General features: G+C 43.7%; 1 protein-coding gene across 1 annotated transcript in view; it reads left to right on the top strand.

The window, feature by feature from the left end:
- ATR (ATR serine/threonine kinase) overlaps positions 1–27,105 on the top strand; it is a 130,990-nt gene that overhangs the window by 35,228 nt on the left and 68,657 nt on the right. The window contains exons 16-24 of the mRNA XM_040349120.1: positions 770–955; positions 1,046–1,138; positions 2,634–2,764; positions 2,855–2,998; positions 3,239–3,332; positions 5,728–5,853; positions 6,935–7,141; positions 9,721–9,834; positions 10,313–10,428. Coding sequence (XP_040205054.1) covers positions 770–955; positions 1,046–1,138; positions 2,634–2,764; positions 2,855–2,998; positions 3,239–3,332; positions 5,728–5,853; positions 6,935–7,141; positions 9,721–9,834; positions 10,313–10,428 — 1,211 coding nt within the window. The remainder of the gene's footprint in view (positions 1–769; positions 956–1,045; positions 1,139–2,633; positions 2,765–2,854; positions 2,999–3,238; positions 3,333–5,727; positions 5,854–6,934; positions 7,142–9,720; positions 9,835–10,312; positions 10,429–27,105) is intronic.

Raw genomic sequence — 27,105 nt, forward strand, 5'->3', positions numbered from 1 at the left:
CTGACTAATATTCCAGCGTTTTTCTCCCTCACTCGCTAATGTGACCCCAGTGCTGAGGAGAGGGGCAAACAAGGATGCTGTACAGCGCCTGACATTTTCCTTATCGACCAATTACATAATTGGTTGTGGGATGCCGGTGGCTAGAAGGTTGTAATGATGCACAATGAAAACCTGTGGTTTGTGTAACTAAAAGGCAGGCTTGATCCACCTATAAAATGTTGGGCAATTTTTAAAGGCACTACAGTTGAAAAAGATTGATTTAATCCAACATAGTTTTACTTTTTTAAAAAGCAGTACATGGCTGTCAACCAATCATATCCAAATGTACATAGACAATGATTATCGAAACCTTGTGTCCACTGTGAAGGCTGGAAAACGAGGGGTCTAGCTAAGAACTAAATCAACAAATTTGGACACATAATTAATTTGGATGGTTTCATATTTACAAGCATTACAAGTTGCATATGTACTGAGTTACCACTAGATACCAGTACTGGGGTCTTTTTTCAATACATAACCAAATCCAATATTAGGTGATGGATACACAATAAGTGTTACAGAACAAATACGATTTTAACTGATAAATTTAATCATTTTAAATTTTATTGCATTGCAATAAAGAGGAAGCTAATTTACAGTGAAATACCCATCATACTTTAATGTTTCGTGTCCTGTACAGCTCAGGTTACTATAGCTTGCAGATTGTCAGCACAGCAAACAGCCATTTATATGTCTATGTTCATACAAGTTGTTTGTTTCTTGAGAACAGAATGAAACCGAGATTGAACTGGGCAGTTTACTGAGACAGGATTACCAGGGTCTGCACAATGAGCTGCTGCTCCGGCTTGGTGAGCACTATCAGCAGGTCTTCAATGGACTGTCTATTTTGGCATCCTTTCCATCCAATGATGATCCTTACCAAGGACCCAGAAACATCACTAAACCAGAAATAATGGTAAGAATATACTGGACAGTAATGCTAAAAGACTTGAGGCTTCCGCTGTATATTTCTCACATTTAAAACTTTTATTTTCTTACCTTGTAGGCTGATTACCTGCAACCCAAACTATTAGGAATTCTCGCTTTCTTTAATATGCACTTGCTGAGTTCCAGTATTGGCATTGAAGACAAAAAGATGGTAAGGTTTTCACTGAATGATTGTTGACTTAATAAACATGCTTATACAATTTACAAGATGAACCTTCCACACATACTGTTTCTTTTGCTGTTCATTTTAGAAATACCTGCTCACCAGTTTTTATTTATTTTTCTTACCATATAACAAATCCTCACTATCAGTTTGGCATTTTGTTTTTCAAGTGAAAATCAAACTGAGTGATGCTAGTTTAATGCATTAAAGTGATAATAAAGTCTGTTTTTTTCTTTAAAAATAACAAACATGTCATACTTACCTGCTCTGTGCAGTTGTTTTGCACAGAGCTGCCCAGATCCTCCTCTTCTCTGGTCCCTCGCCAGCGCTTCTGGCCCCTCCCCCTGCAAAATACCTCCACGGCAAGCAGCTTGCTATGGGGGCACCTGAGCCAAGCTGCTGCTCTGTGTGTCCATTCAGACACAGAGCCACGGTTCGGCCCCATGCCCTCTCTCTCTCCTCATTGGCAGCCCAGATGTTTTGGAACTAAATTTCCCATGATGCTCATACATTATGCAGTGTAGTTAAGCATCAAGGGAAATGTAGTTCCAAAACATCTGGGGTGTCAAGGTTCGCCATTACTGGTCAAGCCTGTGGAGGTCTGTGCGTCCCTCCATGGATATGCCTCCACAGACAATCACTGACCCAGCACAAAACCAGTCATGCTGAACGATGGTGCAGGCAGCATAACCTTCTCCACGGCTTCTCCAGACCCTTTCACGTCTGTCACATGTGCTCAGGGTGAACCTGCCCCCATCTGTGAAAAGCACAGAGTGCCAGTGGCAGAACTGCCAATTCTGGTGTTCAATGGCAAATGCTAATTGAGCTTCACTGTGCCAGGCAGTGAGCACAGGGCCCACTAGAGGACGTTGGGCCCTCAGGCCACCCTCATGAAGTCTGTTTCTGATTGGTCAGAGACATTCACACCAGTGGTCTGCTGGTGATCATTTTGTAGGGCCCTGGCAGTGCTCAACCTGTTCCTCCTTGCGCAACAGGGCAGATACCGGTTCTGCTAATGGGTCCTGTCCAGGTCTCCTAGAGTAATTGCCTGTTTCCTAGAATCTCCTCCATGCTCTTGTGCTGGGAGACGCAGCAGACCTTCTGGCAATGGCACGTATTGATGTGCCAAACTGCAGGAGTTGGACTGCCTGTGCAACCTCTGTAGGGTCCAAGTATCGCCTCACTCTACCAGTAGTGACAGTGACCATAGCCAAATGCAAAACTAGTGAAATACAAGTCAGAAAAGATAAGTAGGGAAAAAAATGTCAATGGTCTCCACCTGTAAAACCATTCCTGTTTTGGAGGTTGTCTCATTGTTGCCCATCTAGTGCACCTGTTGTTAATTTCATTAACACCAAAGCAGCTGAAACTGATCAGACCAGATCAATATTTCAGGAGTTTAATTGACTTGATGCTATACTCTGCTCAAAAAAATGAAAGGAACACTTTTTAATCAGTGTATATTCTATTTCCGATTTATCAGGCTCTGAACAGTTTGGTTTCTCTGATGAAACTATTGGGCCCCAAACATATCAGCTCTGTACGAGTTAAGATGATGACAACTTTAAGGACCGGCCTTCGTTATAAAGAGGAATTTCCAGAACTTTGTTGCAGGTACGTTGCAAATGATGATATTTTTGTTATGTATTGTCAAATCTAAGGTATAGTTTAACAGCTTAGTCCTTTCTGTGTTGTATCATTTAGAGCTTGGGACTTGTTTGTTCGATGTCTGGATCAAGCATACCTTGGCCCCCTTCTCAGCCATGTCATAGTTGCTTTACTGCCTCTGCTACACATCCAACCAAAAGAAACAGTTGATGTGTTCTACTATCTCATAGTAGAGAACAGGTAGGTTAGATCTATTTATATTGGAAGAGTTGATGAAAATAAAAAATTTTGTATACAGATGTTCAACTTAAATGCCTTAAAGTCTGCCAAGAGTCTGGTTAAAACATTATAGATTTTTAATACCTAAATATGTTTATATCCATGAGATTCTTTAGTTTTATGAACTAGTTTTATCACACCACATTATTTTGTGGAATACCTTTATATTATTATTTTGATTATTATTATTTGATTTTATAGAGATGCTGTCCAAGATTTCCTTCATGAAATATATTTCCTGCCGAATCACCCAGAGCTGAAGCAAATCCAGAAAGTTCTTCAGGAATTCAGAAAAGTAAGTTCTACATTTTTAAATGCAGACACAGCTTATGCAAGAATTAACGGGTAGTTGTGGAATATCCGCATCTTGATAGTTCCAGATTTAAAGTCTGTAGGTTGTCCCTCATTATTCTCTAAGTTGCTGCTATATTTTAAATCAAGTGGTGGTTGGCTCTGCCTTTGTATATTTATCATTGTACTTGACAGTTAAAGTGGAGGTTCACCTAAAAGTGAACCTCCGCTTTTCGGAACCCTCCCCCTCTCCGGTGTCACATTTGACACCTTTCAGGGGGGAGGGGGTGCAGGTAATTGTATAAAACAGGTATTTGCACCACTTCCGGGATATAGACTCCCGTGGGAGTCCGGCCCCTCCGCGTCACCCCGCCGTTATGTTCTGGGAAACACTCGGCTCCCAGAACACAACAGGGACCAGTGAAAACTGCACAGCATGACTCGCGCATGCGCAGTAGGGAACCGGGCAGTGAAGCCGCAGCGCTTCACTTCCCGATTCCCTAACCGAGGATGGCGGCGGGGGAAGCCAAGAGCCGAGCTACCGCTCGGCTTCGGCTGCCGACATTGCGGGCGACTTGGACAGGTAAGTGTTAACTTTTAAAAGTTTCTAGCTGCTGGCTTTTTTTTGAAAAAAAAGTTTTTATTGAACAATTTACATTTGAAACATAGCTCTGCAAGTTACAAGGCAATACTGGAGAAATGCATAAAATAAAGAAATATGGCTTATACACATATAGGCACAGTAGATCAAAAAACATATTCAGATCGAACAATGGACTCAGTAACTATAAATGAGTGGAAAACCTTGTGTCTACGGTATTTATGAGATTGTACGCTAGAAGAATATATAGGTTTACGGACCCTCCGTGCATGTGTCTGTGGACTCAAGCCATCTATCCCAGATTTTGTTGTACTTATCTGGACAACCTCTGTTAATGTGTAGCTGCTGGCTTTTAAAAAAAAAAAAAAAAATTCCAGGTGAAGAGGTGCAAAAGTATGCTGCAATAGAAGTGGGCAGAGACAACTGCTTCAGAGGTTGCTAGGGGTTCTTTAACCACTTGCTTACTGGGCACATATACCCCCTTCCTGCCCAGGTAAAATTTCAGCTTTCGGCACTGTCACGCTTTGAATGACAATTGCGCGGTCGTGCGACGTGGCTCCCAAACAAAATTGACGTCCTTTTTTCCCACAAATAGAGCTTTCTTTTGGTGGTATTTGATCGCCTGTGCGGTTTTTATTTTTTGCGCTATAAACAAAAATATAGCGACAATTTTGAAAAAAACAATATTTTTTCGTTTTTGCTATAATAAATATTCCATTAAAAAATAAAATAAAAACTTATTTTTTCAGTTTAGTCCGATACGTATTCTTCTACATATTTTTGGTAAAAAAAAAAAAATCGCAATAAGTCTATAGTGATTGGTTTGCGCAAACGTTATAACGCCTACAAAATAGCGTATAGAATTATTACTTTTTTTTTTTTTTTTAATTATTATTTGTACTAGTAATGACGGCGATCTGCGATTTTTGTCACGACTGCGATATTACGGCGGACACTTTTGACACATTTTTGGGACCATTCACATTTATACAGCGAACAGTGCTATAAAAATGCACTGGTTACTGTATAAATGTGACTGGCAAGGAAGGGGTTAACACTAGGGGGCATTAAGAGGTTAAATATGTACCCTGGGAGTGATTCTTACTGTGGGGGGACTGACTGGGGGAAGTTACTGATGGTTGTCCCTATGTACAAGGGACACCATTGGTCTCATCTCCCTGACAGGACGTGGAGCTCTGTGTTTACACACAGAGATCCACGTCCCTGGCTCTGTGACTGCCGATCGCGTGTGCCGGGCGGACATCGTGGCCGCCAGGCACACGTATCGGCACCTGTGTGACGTGGTGTGCGGCCAAAAGGCAGTATATAGACGGCCTCCCGGCATATCAGAGCCACCTTGGGGCTGTAAATAGTCGGCCGCAGGGTGGGAAGTGGTTAAACTGTGGCTAATTGATCTCCCATTTGGTGACTGCAAAGTTTTGGTGTCATTGCCATTTGGCAGAGCAGTTGCATGAACCCTATATTCTTTTTAGCTGTCAGTGTGGCATTTTGACCAACACTGGTAAGGGAGGGAATTCTTCCCACTACCACTGTAGGAGGGGGAACGTTCTTGTACTTACAATGGAAGGGGCATTATTCTCACTGACCACTAATGAATTGATTTAGCAGGGGTTCCCTGAAACCTGAAAATTATTTCAAGCTTTGTTTCTCTCAGGGAAAAAAGGTTGACAAATTTTACAAAGTTGGTTGACTCGCTGAATTTTTTATAAATAAATGAAATGGAACGCTTTGGTATGAACTAGAAATGTTATCATCTGTGTCTTTTATTTTTTTCCAGGAGACAAACAAAAGCACAGACCTTCAGACAGCATTGCAGTTATCAATAAAAGCCATTCAGCATGAAAATGTTGATGTCCGTATTCATGCTTTCACCAGCTTAAAGGAGACACTTTATAAAAACCAGGTACCCTGTTTTGTGTTCACTAAAGTTATCCTTTCAAATTTTACAAAAAAAACATATATTTCTCATGCGAGACTCTGCTAACATAACATTTTCTTTGATGTTGTACAGGCTTATGTACACAAGTGTCAGTGGGTCACTTAAGCCCCATCATTTTGCAGTGTTTAGCATAAGCTCAACCAGACCTACACTGACACGGTTTATACGTTTCATTAAACGCTTTGGGCTCCCCATCTGTTATACACACAGGCTCTGACAAATGTCATTTAAGCAGTAGAATACATGTTAAACACTTAAATTAGTATAACTTTTGAAAGAGCTTGAGTAGGATGTCTAAAAGGTTTTAATGAAACGCATTAATGGTGCACATGATTCAAATTTACCTAACAGGAGAAAAGTCTGAGGATAGTGCTACATTGGGATTCAGAATGGATGAACCTGCTTTCTTGGATCCAATTAAATAATCTGTATGCAGACCTGCTTTATAGCCTTGTTTATTCTAGGGGTGAATGTAAGCTATAGATCTACAGAAAGTCTTTGCAACATTGGCACTAGAAGAGAGCCACATGTCTGAAGATACCTCTCTTTTGCCATTATGGAAGGGACATAGAGTCTGCATGCATCATCTTATATAGTATAAACTCATAAGCAGAACCTTGTAATTTTGTAGTACTTGGAATAGGTAATTTTTGATTTAGTATTGATTCTGTATACCTTCAAGCGATCCCTGAAAAATCATCTGTTCAGGGAAACCTATCCTGCCTTCACCTGAAATCTGTACTTCTACCTTCTCCATCAGCTCATCCCTCAAAGTTATTACATTCTATACCACTTGCCCCTCTTGGATTGTAGGCTCCCACGAGCAGGGCCCTCCTAATCTTCTTATAATAAATTGCAATGTAACTGTTTCTCTTTATTTTGTAAAGTGCTGTGCAAAAAATGTGTTCTGTGTTTACCAAATTTGCATAAATTCTTTAGAACAAAGAGATCATATACACAAGCACTGTTGTCAGGTATTAAATTATAGTTTTGACTGTTGCTCAAGTTCATGTCTTATTTTTGTGTCCTAATACTTTTCTTTCAGGAAAAACTATTGCAGTATGCAACAGACAGTGAAACTGTGGAGCCAGTTGTTTCACAGCTGGTAACTGTACTGTTAATTGGGTGCCAGGACGCCAGCCCACAGGCAAGACTACTGTGTGGTGAATGCCTTGGACAACTGGGTGCAATTGATCCTGGAAGACTGGATTTTTCAACTAGTGATGCACAAGGCAAAGGCTCTACCTTTGTTGTAAGTGACATGTCTTGGAAAACCCAATTAGTTAAATGTGATTAACTGGGATAACCACTTGAAAATACTAGGCACACGTGGTGAATTTCTTATGCTTTTACATTACATTAAATTGTGCACAAATGTTAAAACTTTGGAAGTACGGTAATAGTGCTCTGTAAAAGTAAAAAAATATACATTTTATAGGTGATCTGAGCTTGTTCTCAGACAACACTCTGGTAGCCTCTTTCCCTTTTGGCTAAAGGGAAGGGTCAGTGTTCGAACAAAGCTGTTGATTGACTGCTTTTTCCTGAATGTTCATCTCCCAAGCCTTCTGGTAAAGACAATTTAACCAATGACATTTATATTGATTGCACAACTAGATTCCAAATACACTGGTTTCTTCAGGAAATCTTGGCTTTTTATAACTGTAAATAGTCTGTCTGAATAACATATTGTGCTCATCAAAGATAGGGGATTTTTATGGACAGATTCTGACCAGTCCTCCACTACAGGCTACCTGCAGAAAATTATGGGGGGGGGGGGCATATACAATACCAGTCAGGAGAGAGCAACGACCAGCCTTTTTTCTTTAAAGGAAACTGTTGTACAGGGCAAAATGCATGAATAGTTTTATGCTGGATTACTACAAACTTAAAAGGTACAAACAAGGAAGATCAATTCGAGAAAAATCACATAACTTTTCCATTCTGACGTTTTGTTGAGCCTAGAGTTTGGCCTCAATGGTGGTCTGTTGTCACTATAGCTTTTACTTGTCTTGGGCAAGTAAAAGCTATAGTGTATAAGCCCACATTAAAAGGAAAATATAGTGTATTTTCTGCAAATACTTATTCTCGGTTTTAGTACAACATTAATATTTTTACATGCTTGTTCTCTTTGGTGCAGGACTGACAGCAACAAAACATTTCTTTTATTGTAAAATAGGGAAAAGTTTAAACTACTGTAGGCGTATTAAATGCTGACTGACTGCAGCTGCAGCCATGATCTTGGTGTCATTTATTTTACAGCTAGTGGACATATGTATCAATCTCCTCTGTGACAAATAAAGCCGGGAGCAACTGTTTTAATCACTTTCAATTTCAACGCTCTCATTCGCTGGCGGTTACAGCTGGGTAAGCAGTAATTTAAGCACGATCTGTGCTTGACTACCTGCTTTCTGCGGGGGAGACATTGGGGGTCTAATGGACCCCTGATGTCTCCATAAAGATGACATATTACCTGCTAAAAACTGGGGCCTTGGGATAGGAATAAACTTAAAAAAAATAAATGTATAAAAAAATAAATAAGCATCCCTACTTACCTGGGCATACACGTAAACATGGTGTGGGTTCCACACGCATATGTAAACAGCAATTGTACCACACAGTACAGTATCACTGTAAATGTCAGCATGAGAGCAAGAATTGTTTGGCTGTTCACAAATAATTCTACACTGTTATGGCTTCTAAAGCATCACTTGAACGGTTTTAGATACCGTATATAGTTTGTCGCCATTTCTCAGTGGAACTCAATTTTGAATCTTTACATGTTTGGTATCCATTTACTTGATGTACCATTATCTCTTTTATATTTTACCAAAAAATTGGGTATTATATTTTGTTCATGTGCAATATAATTCATTTTATTTATGTATTTAATTTTTTTCTGAAAGTTTGCGTTTTGGTAAATGGCTGCACAGATATGGAGGTTTATTTACTAAATGCAAATATACTGGGTACTGCAAGTGTGCTAAGCCTAGATTCACATTGGAGCGATTTGTCATGCGATTTGAGAGATCAAATCGCATGACAAGTCGCAGCCTATTGGCGGCAATGGCACTGTTCCAATTGGTGTGACACTGATTTTGCGGCGCCGACCGATTTTCAAAAGTAGTTCCTGCACTACTTTTGCAGATTTCGGGTGCGATTTCTATAGACATCTGTGTATGAAGCCACACAAATGTCTATCAAGTAGCACCTGAAATCGCGCTGACCTTGCTACTTTGAAATCGTGCTACTTCAAGTAAAGTAGCACGATTTCAAAGTAGCATCAGTGTGAACCAGGGCTTAATTGCATTTTCTCTAGATCTGAGGGGAAGCTCTGCTGGTTTCTACCATCCAATCATGTACAAACAAAAATGCTGTGTTTTCTTTTCCATGCATGTGATTGAGGTAAAACTTTGCTTTACAAAGAATACTCAATTACTAAGGTCTGGAGCAAGTGCACATTATGTATAACTTTGGTAAATCAACCCCATTGTGTGACATAAAAAAGTCAACAGCCACCATTTTATTCTCCAGTGCCTCTGCTTTCAGATAATATAGAATGTCCGGGGGTAATTTTCTAGCAAAAAAATGCTGATTTTTAACCTGTCTGAAAAATGAAAAATTGCCCCAGAATAGCAATCACTAGGATAGGAAGTGAAGTGAAATCTCCCCAAAGGGGTCATGAATAGAAGTAATTATTTAAAAACAATAATTACGAGACTCTTTCTGAATCTATTGGAATCAAAAACAAACGGCTTGAGTTGGTCTGTAATGATAGATATTTTGAGACTGCAGGCTGAGTATTAAGCCCATTTTCTTTCTTTTTTGTTTTAGACTGGGGTTGAAGACCTGAATTTTGCTTATGAGCTGCTCTTAGAGTTGACTAGAGCATTTTTGGCTTATGCTGATAATGTCCGTGCTCAGGATTCTGCTGCTTATGCTATTCAGGTGAACAAAAATCTCTATTTAAACTACAGATATAAATAAGTTATTTGTGTGCATTTGTATGTTTCTTTTATATATAGATATCTACATAGATATATAGCCTGTATCTCTCCTGGCATTGTAGGAGTTCAAGCCTTCGCATACCTCATATCAAATTACAGAGCGTGCTGGTTTAATTTCTCTTTCATTTTAAAATCATAGCACTGTATAGCTTTCGTATGAAGTGGTAAAAGCACAATCTGTATGATAAAATGCTGCTCTTTATAATTTAATGTTTTTATCTAAAAAAAAATAGGGGGGGGGGTTGGCACTCTCATCGACCATTAGGGGTATAGCCTTGTATATAACCTATATGCAAGAGATTGCAACAAGTTGCTTCTCCCTTGTGGCTGTACCATTTTCTAGGCACTGGCTCTTCAGACTATGCAGTAGCTGTAAAATGTTTTGACACTACCTCATTTCCAGTTTTGTATTTATGCAGGAGTTGTTATCTATTTATGAGTGCAAAGAAGGAAGGCTGGACTGTCCTGGACGGAGGCTATGGAGGAGATTTCCAGAACATATTCAGGAGATATTGGAGCCCCATCTTAATACAAGGTAAAGGTAATTTCATCTTAAAGGAAAACTATAGCCATCTTCAAGCGGACCTTTAAACTACAAGATGCTCAATTACATTTTTTATTACTAGCAAGAGGATTTCTATTTTCAGGCATGTGACTGTAACTTTCAAATCTCATAGAACTCGGCTAAAAATAACTGCCACTTTTTGAAAATAAGAATTATTTTAGCGGTGTCTGAGCTTTGTGATTTGAGCCTAAAGTCCAGTTTTCAGTGCTGTCATAGTTTGACGATTAGTTTTGACGATTACTTATACAACAACTGTACTTAAAATTAATGTTATATAATTTTTAGGCCGAACTTCCTTTTGGTAGTTTTAAGTATGCTGTTTGTTTATTTTTTACATAAAGATTTTATTAAAGGTTTTCACGCAAAATTACAATAAATGACTCCATGAACATTACGTCATGTAGGCGGATTACGTCATGTAGGCGGATGCATACAAATACAAGGCAAAATACAGAAAAAATGTAACAAATCCTCCTTAAGCACATATTAGTATTAAGATGAGAGGGAGTCATCCTAAGCATGAAACACGTAGTTAACTATTCCCAATAGTATTCTACCCATTTGAATTAGTTCTCCATCCATGTCAGATAAGTACTTGTCTTGTGACAAGGTAAAGAATAAGACGAATTTCACTTATGACTATGTCACCGTTCCAGAAAACAACTCATTTGCTGTTCTGTATTAGCTCTTGGTATGACTGAGATTCTCGATATGTATTCCAAGCCTCCTATGTGGCTGAGTATTCGGGTATTTTATCGAGGGTGGTATAGATCAGCTCCTCCATCGCTGCTATGTGATTAACATGGGAGGTCCACTCCTTCATTGAGGGAGGGGAGATAGACCTCCAATGAACCGGTAAACAAAGCCTAGTGTTGGTCATATGCATAGCTACATACTTATAGTGGTGTTTCCTGGGATATTTTGAGCAATGGAGTAGGTCCTATGCCAGTGTGAGCTCCAGCGGGAGCGAAGCGATCAACGTTGTTGTGTCATGGATCTTGCGCTAATATGGCTGAATCGGAGAGCATTTCCACCAGACATGAAGGAATGTGCCTCTCTCTATCCCGCATCTCCAACAAAGATCAGATACTGACAGCACAAATTTATGAAGGATATCTGGCATTTTATACCACCTAGTTTTAAGTATATAGCCATTTGTTTGCGTAGCTACATTCAGGGAGCCCTTATGGGTGTAAAGATGTATGCGATACCAGCTGGCACCGCCTATTTCTGCGTCTTCTTGCAGCTTCCCAGAATGCGTGGTCAGAGCGCAATGAGGCGTATTGCTTTCCAAACATGGAAGCATATAGCAATGAAATCACATTGAATTAGAGCAAAAAGATTCAAAGACTGTAGGAGCCCTAGTAAACCTCTCTCTACATGCTGGATCATCTAAATAATGTTTCAGTTGAAGATAAGACCAAACGGGAACGCCTTGGTAATGGATATCAGCCAGTTCCCTATGCTTATTGAACCTACCTCTACAGAAGAAGTGTCTGGCCAGCATCTCCATGTGTGGCCATTCTGCTACTAAGTAATTCCTGTAAAGGCTGTGAACAAAATCAGGGTGGTTTCTAATTGGGGTAATCGAGCACTCCTTGGATGAAAGTGCATGTGCTGCGCACGCCCTGTCAAAGGCATGAAGAGTAGCCCCAATTGGGGGACTAGAATCAAGAGAAGATGATATGTGTTTCGAACCCATGGCACTGTTCATAGTCGGAGGCTAACTGTTCAAGCCGTACCCAATCTTTACAACGCTCATGAACTTTCCAGTCCACCACCCTAGCAAGGTGAACTGCCCAATAGTAGCATTGCGGCTCCAGAAGACCAACACAACCCCCCCCCAGATTTTGGCAACACTAGCTTGGCCCATTTGATTTGTGCGGATTGGTTGCCCCATAGAAAGGACCTACACATGGTCCTATATGCCGCAAAGAAAGAAGGTGGTAGCCAGATTGGAATAGTTTGCAATTTATAAAGTATGCGTAGGAGGATTGTCGAAACCTGCCAAAACCAAGAGATGGAGGGTACGTCCCACATCTGGTGATCCCGGCGTATACTATCTAATTCCGCCAAATAATTTCTATTACAGAGTTATGATAGCCTGGCAGTGACTTGTATGCCCATATATGTGACGGCAACCGCCTTCCATTGAACGGAAAAATTTGAATGGTATTGTTGCACTAATTCTGTAGATAGTGTAACATTTAGTGCAAAATACTTTGAGTAGTTGATTTTCAAATTTGAGATTCATGTTAACTGTTCAAGGACTGACGAGATTTGGAAGGGATGTCTGGAGAGTAAAAATAAGCAAAGCGGTATCTACAAATGCTGCGATCTTAAATTCCCGGTCATGGACCTGTATTCCCCTGATATCCGAGTGTGCCAGATACAAGGAAAGAAGGGGTTCCAGCGTGGGGATGTAAAGTAAGGGCGAGAGGGGACAATCCTGTCTCGTTCCATTACGGATAGAGAAGGTGCTCGACATGTGGCTATTGACTCTGACCCTGGCTCTCGGGTTAACATATAAGGATAAGATGAGAGCACGCATATTCGCACCGATACCGAAAGTTCCTAGGACCTCACCCATGTAGTCCTAGGCCACTCATTTGAACGCCTTTTCTGCATCCATCGCTAGGAAGAAACCCTCCTTTCGGTTGAAAGTTAGCCAATGGTAAAGATTCAGGTTTTTGATAGTGTTGTCCCTTGCCTCTTCTCCAAGGAAAAAATCCTACTTGATCCAGTCCTACCCAGGTAAACACATGGTAGGACAACCAAGTTGCTAAGATTTTCAAGAACGGCTTCACATCCACGTGAAGGAGCGCTATCGGACGATAACTAGCGACATTGGCCGAGTCCTTATTTTTTTGGGGGATCATTGTGCGATATGATCCTAGTAAGCTGTTTGATGAGCCCGGATCAGTTGAAGGCTTTAACCACTTCCCGACCGCCTCATGTAGATATACGTCGGCAGAATGGCACAGACAGGCACATCAACGTACCTGTACGTGCCTGCCTAGACGTGGGTCGGGGGTCCGATCAGGACCCCCCCCGCTACATGCGGCGGTCGGATCCGGGACGACGACGCGGCTATTCGTTCATAGCCGCTCCGTCGCAATCGCTCCCCGGAGCTGAAGAACGGGGAGAGCCGTATGTAAACACGGCTTCCCCGTGCTTCACTGTGGCGGCGTATCGATCGAGTGATCCCTTATATAAGGGAGACTCGATCGATGACGTCAGTGCTACAGCCACACCCCCCTACAGTTGTAAACACACACAAAGTGAACACTAACTCCTACAGCACCCCCTGTGGTTAACTCCCAAACTGCAACTGTCATTTTCACAATAAACAATGCAATTTAAATGCATTTTTTGCTGTGAAAATGACAGTGGTCCCAAAAATGTGTCAAAATTGTCCGAAGTGTCCGTCATAATGTCGCAGTCACGAAAAAAATCGCTGATCGTCGCCATTAGTAGTAAAAAAAAAAAAAAAATAATAAAAATGCAACAAAACTATCCCCTATTTTGTAAACGCTATAAATTTTGCGCAAACCAATCGATAAACGCTTATTGCGATTTTTTTTTTACCAAAAATAGGTAAACGAATACGTATCGGCCTAAACTGAGGGAAAAAATTCTATTTGTGGGGAAAAAAGGACGCCAATTTTGTTTGGGAGCCACGTCGCAGGACCGCGCAATTGTCTGTTAAAGCGACGCAGTGCCGAATTGTAAAAACCCTTTGGGTCATTTAGCTGCATATTGGTCCGGTCCTTAAGTGGTTAAAGGGGTTGTAAATGTAAAAAAAAAAATCCCTAAATAGCTTCCTTTACCTTAGTGCAGTCCTTCACTTACCTCATCCTTCGATTTTGCTTTTAAATGTTCTTATTTCTTCTGAGAAATCCTCACTTTCTGTTCTTCTGTCTGTAACTACACACAGTAATGCAAGTCTTTCTCCCTGGTGTGGAGAAAGCCTATTGAGGGGGCAAGCAGGAGTGACAGGACTCCCACTAACACACAGCCAGAGGCCTCATTACAGGCGGAAGCTCCGTTCCGGAAGCCGAGGGGCGGGGTATGCGCTCCACAGGGCGGAAGTGACACACAACTTCCGCCGGATGCGCGTCATCGATCGGCGCCGCGGGGACCAGTTCCGACCTCCATTCAAAACGGCGCGGCAAGGCAGTTCAGGCCCGGAGCAGGGTATTATCGGCCAGGCCGTGTTGAACCCGCGCAGCATGGAAGAGGCAAGTCAGGCTATGGATCCGTGCGCTGCAGGCTCCGGTGCCTCTCAGGTAAGAGGGTGAGGGAGGGCTTCTCTTACTCTGGGAGGTTGGCACTTTTCACCCTCCTAAGGTGGGGAACCTTTGGTGGAGGGTTAGGCACACTATATTCCGTTTTCCTGCACAGAGGTGTTAGGTTAAAAGGAGTATTCTAATCTAAACTTCCTGGTCTGTTATTTCAGGTCAAAGTGCCGCCTGTGCAGACTCCCAGGAAGAAATGTGCCGTTTGTGGGGCAAAAATTAGTCTTACTTGGAAGAAGCCAGTATGCCCTGACTGTGTCAGCGACCTAGTAAAGGATGATTCTGCAACAGAGTGCCGTAAAATCCTTTCTTCCGTTGGGGATGAATTGGCGTCCACTTTTTCATCATTCAGAGGAATGATGGACAGGTTGCAAACTCCTTCCCCTTTGCCTAGGGCATCCAGTACCCCTGCCCTGTCTGAAGTTCCACAGGAGGAAGAGCAGGAAAGGGGGGAGAGAGCAGAAATAAGTGGGTGGACACATTCAGGCCCAGCCTCGTCCCAGGCAGATTCTGCTTCAGGGTCCGAGGACGGAGAAGAATCCTCCAGGGGATCAAGGTATAAGCTGACCTTAGAAGACGTGGGAGATCTGTTAAAAGCGATCTATGACACGTTGGAGATTCGGGAGGAGCAAGTCATACTTTCTAAGCATGACCAGATGTATTTAGGGTCTAATGCACAGAAAGCCAAGGTATTCCCTGTACATAAATCTCTTTTGGATTTGATTTTGCTGGAATGGGAACACCCAGAAAGGAGGCCTTTTTTCTCGGGAAGCCTTAAGAGAAGGTTCCCGTTCGAAGCTGATCCTTCCCAGCCATGGAATAAAATTCCGAAATTAGACGCGCCACTGGCCAAGATTTCCAAAAATACGGACTTAGCCTTTGATGATCTAGGAGCTCTAAAGGATCCCATGGATAAGAGGGGAGACGTATTGCTCAAAAGGGCCTGGGATACCTCGTCTATTGCCTTAAAACCGGCCCTAGCGGCTACTTGTGTAGCCAGGAATCTTGAATGCTGGCTTACGCAACTGCAGTCCCATATCTCGGCAGGTACTCCCAGACCGCAACTGCTAGGCTCATTTCCATTACTGTTTAAGGCAGTAGGTTTTTTAGCGGATGCCTCCGCTGAGTCCGTCCGACTAGCTGCTAGGTCAGCGGCCTTGGTCAACGCCGCTAGGCGGGCAGTTTGGCTCAAGACCTGGCCAGGGGATTCGGGTTCCAAGCTTAAACTCTGCGGACTCCCCTTTTCGGGTGACCATCTGTTTGGCCCCGGTCTACAGGAGGCATTGGAAAGAACCCAAGACAGAAAAAAGTCCTTCCCTGAGAAAAAGAAAAAGAACGAGAACAAGCGTTTTTTTCGTGGCGTCAAACAGCAAGGGACTAAGGACCGAGATGGTCACCCCAAAAAACACTGGGCAGGGCAAAAGGGGCGTGGCAGAGGAAATATACTATTCAATCCTCCTCAAACCACCCCAAAACCCCAGTGACGCCTCAGTCCCTGTGGGAGGAAGATTGGGGGAGTTCCTCCCGCAGTGGATTCTTTCCACGCCGAGTCCTTTTGTCCTGGATATCATCAGGAACGCCTACAGGCTGGAATTCGATGCGATCCCCCCCCCCTATGTTTGTACTGACCAGGTCGGCGAAGGATCGAGAAAAGGCACAAGCCTTAAATCTCCTGTTAGGGGACCTTTTGGACCAAAAAGTCGTGGTGAGAGTTCCCCGGGAGGAGGAGGGCCAAGGGGTTTACTCACACGTGTTTGTGGTGCGAAAACCTTCCGGAAAGTTCAGGTTGATCCTGAATCTCCGTCCCCTGAACAAATTCCTGAGGTACAAGAGATTCCGGATGGAGTCTATATTTTCGGTAACAAATTTTTTGTTCCCAGGGTGCTTCCTAGCAACAGTAGACCTCAGGGATGCGTATCTCCATATTCCCATACATCGGAAGTCTCAAAGATTTTTGAGGCTGGCAGTACAGAGAGGCTCGGAGGTAATCCATTACCAATTCAGGGCCCTACCTTTCGGCCTATCATCCTCTCCGAGGATCTTCACGAAAGTGTTAGCCGAGGCCTTGGCACCCTTAAGGCTAAAAGCGATCACTGTAATACCCTACCTGGACGATCTGCTTTTCATTTCCTCCTCAGGTCCCCAACTAGAAAAGGACCTAGAGGAATCTCAGGGTCTCCTAGGCTCCCTGGGCTGGCTAATCAACAGGGACAAATCCCAGGAGGTCCTGTACTTGGGGTACAGGATTTCCTCGATACAAATTAAAGTTTTTCTTCCGGAGGAGAAGATTCTGAGGGTAATGCATGCAGTATCTCTGGTACAAACCAACCAGATCACCTTAGTCAGGGAGGTTATGAGAATTTTGGGCCTCATGTCAGCATGCTTCCCGGCAGTGCCTTGGGCTAGGCATCACCAACGTTTGTTGCAAAATACGATGCTAAGGCAGTGGGATGGCAGGAGGGAGAGCCTAGACTTCCCAATGCACATACCGACCAAAGTGAAAAGAGCCTTATGGTGGTGGCGAGACCGTTTCAATCTGGAAAAAGGGCTATCCTGGAACCCACCCACGGCCCGGATAGTGACTACGGATGCCAGTGCGCTGGGGTGGGGAGCCCATCTGGGGAGCCATTTGGCTCAGGGCTCCTGGTCTCTAACAGATGCACATCGGTCTTCGAACCAAAGAGAACTTCTCGCGGTCTTAAACGCCATACAGGCTTTCCAACCCTTGATTTCAGGGAGCCATCTTCAAGTGAGATCGGACAACGCGGCTACAGTCGCATATCTGAACAAGCAGGGGGGCACAAATCCACCCCTTCAAGCTATAGCGGACAGGATAATGAGCTGGGCGGAAGTAAACTTGTCCTTCCTGTCTGCAGTGCACCTAAAGGGTTCCCACAATACCCTGGCAGATTTTCTAAGTCGGCAACCGGTGAGCCAGGACGAGTGGTCCCTAAACGGGGAAGTTTTCAACCAGATAGTGTCCCACTGGGGGGAACCCGAAGTGGACCTTTTTGCATCCGGGGAAAACAAGAAAGTCAGGACATTCTTTTCTGTTCACCCACAGGACCGAGCCATGGGGATAGACGCCTTTGCCAGTCCTTGGCGCTTCAGGCTAGCATACGCGTTTCCTCCAATAAGGATGATAGCCAGAGTGCTCCAGAAATTTCTGGTCGAGTCCACGGACTTAATAATAGTCACGCCATTCTGGCCCAAGAGGCCATGGTTCACCCTCCTGAAGAAGTTGGTGGTGGATCTTCCTTTGACGCTTCCAGCAAGAGAGGATCTAATTTCTCTAGGACCGCTTCGTCACCCTCAGTTAAGGAGATTAAAACTCACAGCGTGGTATCTGAAGAACAGCTGTTAATTTCTCAAGGGTTCTCAGACAAAGTGGTTAAAACACTCTTAGAATGTCGCAAGCCAGTCACCAGAGCCATTTATGGCAAAGTCTGGAAGAAATTTAATTCCTGGCTAGTGGAGTGTAGGATCGATCAGCCCTGTATTCCAGTGATCCTAGACTTTCTTCAAGCAGGAGTTGAGTTGGGTTTGGCTATCAGCACTTTGAAGGTGCAGACGGCGGCCCTGAGCGTATTTTTGGAGTTCCCTCTCCAGAAAAATCAATACGTAAGCAATTTTTTCAAAGCTTTGGCAAGGGTTAAGCCAGTTAAGGTAAGAGCTTGCCCTTCCTGGGATCTATCCTTAGTCCTTAGGGCACTAACCAAAGCCCCCTTCGAACCCCTGGAGAAATCTTCTATAAAATTCCTAAGTTTGAAAACGTTTTTTTTTAATAGCGATTACTTCGGCCCGGAGGGTCAGTGATCTGCAGGCCCTGTCAATTCAGGAGCCTTTTCTGTTAATTTTGGAGGACAAAGTTGTCCTTAAAGTAGACCCTTCCTTTTTACCCAAAGTGTCGTCCACATTTCACAGGACGCAGGACATTATATTGCCTACTTTTAGTTCCACCTCAGAAAGTGATGAGGGGGAATTTGGGAATTTATTGGATGTCAAAAGATGTCTCCTATATTATTTAGAGTCCACTAAAGGTTTTAGACACTCTGAATCCCTTTTCGTTAATTTTGCGGGAGCCCGCAAAGGGTATAAGTCTTCTAAATCATCCTTGGCTAGGTGGCTTACAATGACTATCACAGAGGCTTACCAGTCAGAAGGAAAGCAACCTCCCTTGGTTAAGGCACACTCGACCCGGGCAGTCTCGGCATCATGGGCAGAGAGGGCCGGAGCTTCACTGGAAGATATTTGCAAGGCAGCGGCATGGTCATCTTCCTCGACATTTGCCAGGCACTATAGGTTAGACCTGCTGTCGGATAAGGATCAAGCGTTTGGACGAAAGGTCCTCCAGGCGGTTGTCCCACCCTAACAAGTGAGTTTTCTTGCTTATCATCTCAGAGGCTGTCCTGGAAGACGAGTGGAGAAAACCGGAGTTAGGCTTACCGGTAACTCTGTTTCTAGGAGTCTTCCAGGACAGCCGGGGTTTTTCCCACCCGGGATTATGTACCTAGGTATCTGAGGTATGAACTAACGTTGTGTTAGTGTGTTATGTCTTTCAGAGCTTCCGGTAGTTCTTGTTTACAACTGAGGATGGAGGCCTGGAGGACCGCCTTTAAAGAAGTGGGGGTGTGTGTTTCCTGTCCCGGAGGGAGGAGCCCAAGGTCTCAGAGGCTGTCCTGGAAGACTCCTAGAAACAGAGTTACCGGTAAGCCTAACTCCGGTTTTCAGTTTTGGTGGTGGTGTTTTGCACTGGGATGTTTGGCGGCTAGATAGAACTCTATGGAAAGAAATTTATAAATAGGGGGCGCTGATACTGATAAGAAATATATATATGAAGTGGCAGTAAAGTGCCTGTGCAAACTATAATACAAAAGGTCTTCTGAAAAAACCTGTGAAAAAATAGTAATAAATCAGGGTATGAATACCTGTAATATATGTGCCAAAATACAAGTAGATAAAGTGCATGTGCAATTTATAAACCAGTGCAAAATGTGTATGAACCTTAAATATAAATCACACAAACCATTTAAACATCCGTCAACTACACAATAAATAAATATATGGTAAGTTGACATATAAATGTGCTGAGTGCCCCCAAACAAAAACGGGGGAAGGAAAAAACTCAGTGAAAAATGGAAATAAAAACAAACAATAAAAAATAAAAAATAAATAATAAAATAAAAATAAAAAATAAAATTAATACATAAAAAATATATAAAATACCAAACAATATGAGTGATTGTGAAATATTGCACAAAAGTGTGAACCAGTGAATAATCACAGAAAAGAGTCCAAAATCAGAAATAATAAGCGTCCATAAATTTCTTATTCTGTACTGCTTGTGTGGTAAGTTGAGGAGAAGTAGGGATTACACCTTCACCAGTCCTATCACCCAAAAGTGCATAAAGGATGGCCCCTTACCGCATGGAGTAGATCTTTTTAGCTAAAAAAAGATCGAGTAAGCTTTGCTGTCACCCAGGACAGATGGTGGATGGTCTGAGATTCCTAAGGGTCAGCTTAGTGGAACATCATAAAAATAAAGCAGAGAGATGCCGCCATAGTATATTACCATTTATTAAAATAATTTAAAAACAAAGCAAGTGACGAATGGAGGCTTACTTTAAAAGTGCCCACATCCCGGCACTGAGGCTTTGGGCTTGATCAGAAAAATAGCGATCCTGAGGACCTTTTCCGTGGAGAGGGATGTCCGCGCTGGGGAGTTCTACGGCGTGCGTTCCACCTTGCAGAAGCCGAGAAGCCGCGCTTCCTGATGACGGATTACTGAAACATACGTCGAGGCGACACGCAGACCATGCACAGCTTCCTGTCCAGCTGGTTCTCGGCTTCTGCAAGGTGGAACGCACGCCGTAGAACTCCCCAGCGCGGACATCCCTCTCCACGGAAAAGGTCCTCAGGATCGCTATTTTTCTGATCAAGCCCAAAGCCTCAGTGCCGGGATGTGGGCACTTTTAAAGTAAGCCTCCATTCGTCACTTGCTTTGTTTTTAAATTATTTTAATAAATGGTAATATACTATGGCGGCATCTCTCTGCTTTATTTTTATGATGTTCCACTAAGCTGACCCTTAGGAATCTCAGACCATCCACCATCTGTCCTGGGTGACAGCAAAGCTTACTCGATCTTTTTTTAGCTAAAAAGATCTACTCCATGCGGTAAGGGGCCATCCTTTATGCACTTTTGGGTGATAGGACTGGTGAAGGTGTAATCCCTACTTCTCCTCAACTTACCACACAAGCAGTACAGAATAAGAAATTTATGGACGCTTATTATTTCTGATTTTGGACTCTTTTCTGTGATTATTCACTGGTTCACACTTTTGTGCAATATTTCACAATCACTCATATTGTTTGGTATTTTATATATTTTTTATGTATTAATTTTATTTTTTATTTTTATTTTATTATTTATTTTTTATTTTTTATTGTTTGTTTTTATTTCCATTTTTCACTGAGTTTTTTCCTTCCCCCGTGTTTGTTTGGGGGCACTCACCACATTTATATGTCAACTTACCATATATTTATTTATTGTGTAGTTGACGGATGTTTAAATGGTTTGTGTGATTTATATTTAAGGTTCATACACATTTTGCACTGGTTTATAAATTGCACATGCACTTTATCTACTTGTATTTTGGCACATATATTACAGGTATTCATACCCTGATTTATTACTATTTTTTCACAGGTTTTTTCAGAAGACCTTTTAAATTATAGTTTGCACAGGCACTTTACTGCCACTTCATATATATATTTCTTATCAGTATCAGCGCCCCCTATTTATAAAATTCTTTCCATATGTCCATTCTTATTTGAATTTATTCTTATTTGAATTGTTTGGGGAGCAGCTATTTTGTTTACATATATTTTATTTTTTGGCGCGAGATTTTTTATTCCATTCTAGATAGAACTCTAGATGAGTTATTTATTATCTCGTTTCAGGAAAAAACGTTTAACAGTTAATTCCACCAGACCAGAGGAAGTGTCCCTCCTGCAAGAATCCTCTCAGGGATTCGTGGCAAAAATCAATGTGTAGATCATGCATTAAAGATCTGGTTGAAGAGGAATCATCTCAACAATTTAAAGACCGGTTTTCCTCAGTCCGTGAACTTACAAATTCACTCAGCTCAGTGAAATCCCTTTTGGTACAAAATCCAGTTCAAGTTGAACCCCAGCAACCACCATCGAGCCCAAGAGCCTCCACCTCTAAACCAGTAGAGGTGGACTCTGGGGACGAAGGGGCAAGTACTCTTCCTTCCCTTAAGGATTCTGATGAAGAGGACGCAGGCAGAACCTCCAGATATAAACTATCCTTGGAGGATGTGGATGAATTGTTAAGCGCAATTTACACCACCCTGGATATTCAGGAGGAAAAAGTACAGTTATCTGTCCACGATTAAATGTACCAGGGCCTGGATGATTCCAAACACAGAGTTTTCCCGGTCCATAGAGTACTATCAGACACAATTAAAAAAGATGGAAAGATCCGGAAAATAGGCCGTTTCTACCCAAATCTCTTAAGAGAAGGTTCCCCTTTGAAAATAAAGAGTCTGAGGTTTGGAACAAGAAACCTAGAGTTGATGCTGCTTTCTCGCAGGTTTCCCGGCGGACGGATCTTGCCTTTGAGGACATGGGGGTCCTAAAAGATGCAATGGACAAAAGCAAAAAAGAAGCATGGGACTCCGCGTCGGCCAGCCTCAAACCGGCTATGGCCTCCACAGTGGTGGCGAGGAACCTAGAATGCTGGGTGGAGAAGCTAATGGGCCACGTTGAGGCAGGTACTCATAGAAAAGATCTTCTAGAGTCTTTCCCACTAATACTTAAAGTGGAGGTTCACCCTAAAACAATTATATAACATTACATCCAGCACTGTCAGCTATACACGGGAGGCGCCCTATAGCGCCGTATAGAGCCGACTCGCAGGTCGGCTATTTACGGAAAACTGGTGACGCGCCTTATGTGCCATGGGAAGTTTTTCACCAGACGTCAGTCATCTAACCTCTCAATAGGAACGCCCAGTCCTGCGGGAATCAGAACCCGGAAGCCGGGGGGAAAAAAGAGATTTTTAATACAGCTTACCTGTAAAATCTTTTTCTTGGAGTACATCACGGGACACAGAGCGGCATTCATTACTATATGGGTTATATGGAGTACCTTCAGGTGTAGACACTGGCAATCTCAAACAGGAAATGCCCCTCCCTATATAACCCCCTCCCATAGGAGGAGTACCTCAGTTTTGTAGCAAGCAGTATGCCTCCCAAAATGGTCCTCAAAAAAGAGGGGTGGGAGCTCTGTGTCCCGTGATGTACTCCAAGAAAAAGATTTTACAGGTAAGCTGTATTAAAAATCTCTTTTTCTTTATCGTACATCACGGGACACAGAGCGGCATTCATTACTATATGGGATGTCCCAAAGCAATGCTTACAATGAGGGGAGGGAGAACATCTCCAAGACAAAAGGATTTAATTTAGAGATATACTCAAATCATAATAAATCCAACTTAGTTGAGAAAAATAAAATTTTTAAATTTAACTCGAACAAGAGGAGCCCCCGGAATCCGAGGGTCTCAAACTGCAGCCTGCAGCACTGCCTGCCCGAAGGCAGTATCAGTATTCCTTCTTACGTCCAACTGTAGAATTTTGTAAACGTGTGGACAGAAGACCAGGTTGCCGCCTTGCAAACTTGAGCCATAGAGATCTGGTGGTGTGCTGCCCAGGAGGCGCCCATGGCTCTAGTAGAATGAGCCTTTAATGATACTGGAGGAGGCAACCCTTTCAAGCCGTAGGCCTGAGTGATTAATTGCTTAATCCACCTAGAAATGGTGGACTTTGCAGCTGCCTGCCCCTTCTTGGGCCCATCCGGTAGAATGAACAGCACATCTGTCTTCCGGATCTTCTTTGTAGCTTTAAGATAGGCCTTCATGGCCCTGACAATATCCAAGGTATGCAGCAACCCTTCCTTTGTGGAAGTAGGTTTAGGGAAGAAGGATGGTAATACCAAATCCTGGTTCAAATGAAAACTGGATATGACCTTCGGAAGGAAGGAAGGATGAGGGCGGAGAACGACCCTGTCCTTATGAAAAACAAGATATGGTTCCTTACAGGATAAGGCTGCCAGCTCCGAAACTCTTCTTGCGGAAACTATGGCAACCAAAAATACTAACTTCCTTGTCAGTAGAACCAAAGGAATATCAGCCAACGGCTCAAACGGTTGTTTCTGTAAACTTGACAGAACAAGATTTAAATCCCACGGACAAAGCGGGGATTTAACTGGAGGTCTAATACGTAAGACCCCTTGAAGGAAGGTCTTAACCAGCGAGTGGGTGGCCAGCGGCCGCTGAAACCACACTGACAGAGCAGAAATCTGTCCTTTGATTGTGCTTAATGCCAATCCTTTATCCACTCCTAGCTGGAGAAAACTTAATACTCTATCGATGGTAAATTTGCGAGAAAGCCATCGCTTGGACTCACACCAGCCTACATAGGCCTTCCAGACCCTGTAATAAATCACCCTAGAGACCGGTTTCCTGGCTCTGATTAGGGTAGAGATTACTTTCTGAGACAGACCTCTACCCCTGAGAATCAGGGATTCAGCTTCCAGGCCGTCAAATTTAGATGCCGTAAGGCAGGGTGGAGGATCGGACCTTGCGATAGCAGGTCTGGCCGTAGAGGAAGAGTCCAAGGGTCTCCCACTACCATCCTTAAGATTAGTGAGTACCATGCCCTTCTGGGCCATGCTGGAGCTACCAGGATGACTGGTATGTGCTCCACCCGGATCCTGCGCAGCAGGCGGGGTAGTAACTGGAGCGGGGGAAACGCATAAAGAAGTTTGAACTGATGCCAAGGGCAAACCAACGCATCGGTTCCGCAGGCCATCGGATCCCTTGAGCGGGACATGAACCTGTCTAGTTTCTTGTTGAGTCTCGATGCCATGATATCCACGTCCGGCACTCCCCATCTTTGGCAGAGTGCTTGAAAGACTAGTGGATGCAGAGACCATTCCCCCGGCCATAGAGTCTGGCGGCTTAAGAAGTCCGCCTGAAAGTTGTCCACTCCTGGAATGAATATTGCCGATATGCAGGGCACATGAGCCTCTGCCCATAGAAGAATCAAGCTCACCTCTCTCTGAGCGGCTTGACTCCTGGTTCCCCCTTGGTGATTTATGTGTGCCACGGCCGTGGCATTGTCTGATTGAATTCTCACCGGGAACCCCTGCAATTTTGACGTCCAAGCCCTGAGGGCTAGTCGAGCAGCTCTGAGCTCCAAGATGTTGATGGGCAACTGCTTCTCTGGCTTTGCCCAAGTACCTTGGCGAGTGCAACCATCCAAAATTGCTCCCCAGCCCGTCAGGCTGGCGTCTGTGGTCACTATCTTCCAAGCCACTGGGCTGAAAGACCTCCCCTTCAGTAGATTCTGAGGGTCTAACCACCAACACAGACTTTGTCGGACTCTTGATGAGAGCGGCAACGGGATATCCAAGGCCTGTGGCCTTCTGCTCCATGCTGACAGGATGGCTGCCTGTAGGATGCGAGTGTGGCTCTGGGCGTATGGTACCGCCTCGAATGTGGCCACCATCTTGCCTAGTAACCTCATACATAGGCGAATAGTCGGTTCTTTCTTGCTTAGAACCAGTAGGATTAATTCCTTGATGGCTTTTACCTTCCTCAGAGGTAGGAACACTCCTTGTTGTTCTGTGTCTAATCTCATGCCGAGATATTCCAACTGCTTTGTGGGCTGGAAAGCTGACTTTTCTCGATTTAGGACCCAGCCGAACCTCTCGAGGTATTGGACCGTGAGGGCCACTGCTCGCTCCAAGCCGGGAGACGAGTGATCTATGACTAGGAGGTCGTCCAGGTATGCTAGGATCGTGACCCCTTGGATCCTTAGTTTGGCTAGGATTGGAGCTAGGACCTTCGTGAACACCCGGGGGGCCGTAGCCAACCCGAAGGGAAGCGCCACGAATTGGAAGTGACGCGAAGCCACCATGAAGCGTAGATATCTTTGATGTGGCTGATAAATTGGAACATGAAGGTAGGCATCCTTTATGTCTATGGACGCCATGAAGTCGTCCTTCTGGAGTGTGGCAGCTGCTGACCGCACGGATTCCATCCGAAATGAGCGGATCTTTAGATATGCATTTACCATCTTTAGGTCCAAAATTGGCCTGACATCTCCATTGGATTTTGGGATGATGAATAGGTTGGAGTAGAAACCCAGCCCCTGTTCCAGGACTGGTACCTCTACTATTACTTCCTGGGAAAGTAGATGATCTAATGCCGATCTTAATGCGGCTCCCTTTTCCGGATCGTTTGGAATCCTCGACTTCTGGAAATGAGGAGGAGGAAACCTTAGGAAATCTAATTTGTAGCCTGTGGCCACGGAAGACCGTACCCACTCGTCGGGAATGCTGGCTTCCCAAATCTCTGAAAAGAGTCGCAGCCTTCCCCCCACCTTCGTGGGTGGGGGCGCCCCTTCATAAGGTTGGCTTGGGGGCTGGTTTTGCTGGTTTGCGAAACCACTGCCTTTTGCCTCTAACAGCCTGTCCTTGTGATCTGCTGTTGAAGCCGAAGTTTGCTTTTGCAGGAGGCCGTCGATACTGCTTGGCATTAGAGGGCCCCTGCCCAGGGGAATACTGTCGTTTAAACGCAGGTCCCTGAACCTTCTTCTTAGTTGGCAAGAGAGTACTCTTGCCGTTTGAAATGGTCTGAATGTATTTATCTAGGTCTTCTCCGAAGAGTCGTCCTCCATGGAAGGGGAACCCTACCAGGAGCTTCTTGCATGGGGGCTCAGCCTCCCAGCTTTTTAACCATAAGAGTCTTCTCATATGGATAAGGGATAACGATAAACGTGACGCTTGCTGGATAGAATCCTTGATTGCGTCTACCGTAAAACATATGGCCTTAGGGACATCCGAAAATTTTTCTGCCTGCTGGGCCGGAATAAGTTTAAGCATCTGCTTAAATTGATCCGATAATGCTTGAGCGACCCCAATCGCAGCCACAGCTGGCTGTACTACTGCCCCTGCAGTAGTGAAGGAGTTCTTAAGTAGTGCTTCCAAGCGCTTATCAACTGGATCCTTGAACACCTGTATGTTTTCTACAGGGCATGTTAACGATCTGTTAACACATGAGATGGCTGCGTCCACTGCAGGAGTAGCCCATCTTTTGGAAAATTTTTCTTCCATAGGATATAGGACAGAGAACCTTTTAGGTGGTAAGAAGATCTTATCTGGCTTGTTCCAATCTTGGAACAAAATTCCCTCTAATAGAGGATGGATCGGAAACACAGCATTGCTTTGAGGCGCCCTCAGTGAGCCCAAAGCTGAAACCGT

This window comes from Rana temporaria, chromosome 4 (genome assembly GCF_905171775.1).
Source record: "Rana temporaria chromosome 4, aRanTem1.1, whole genome shotgun sequence".
Taxonomy (NCBI): domain Eukaryota; kingdom Metazoa; phylum Chordata; class Amphibia; order Anura; family Ranidae; genus Rana; species Rana temporaria.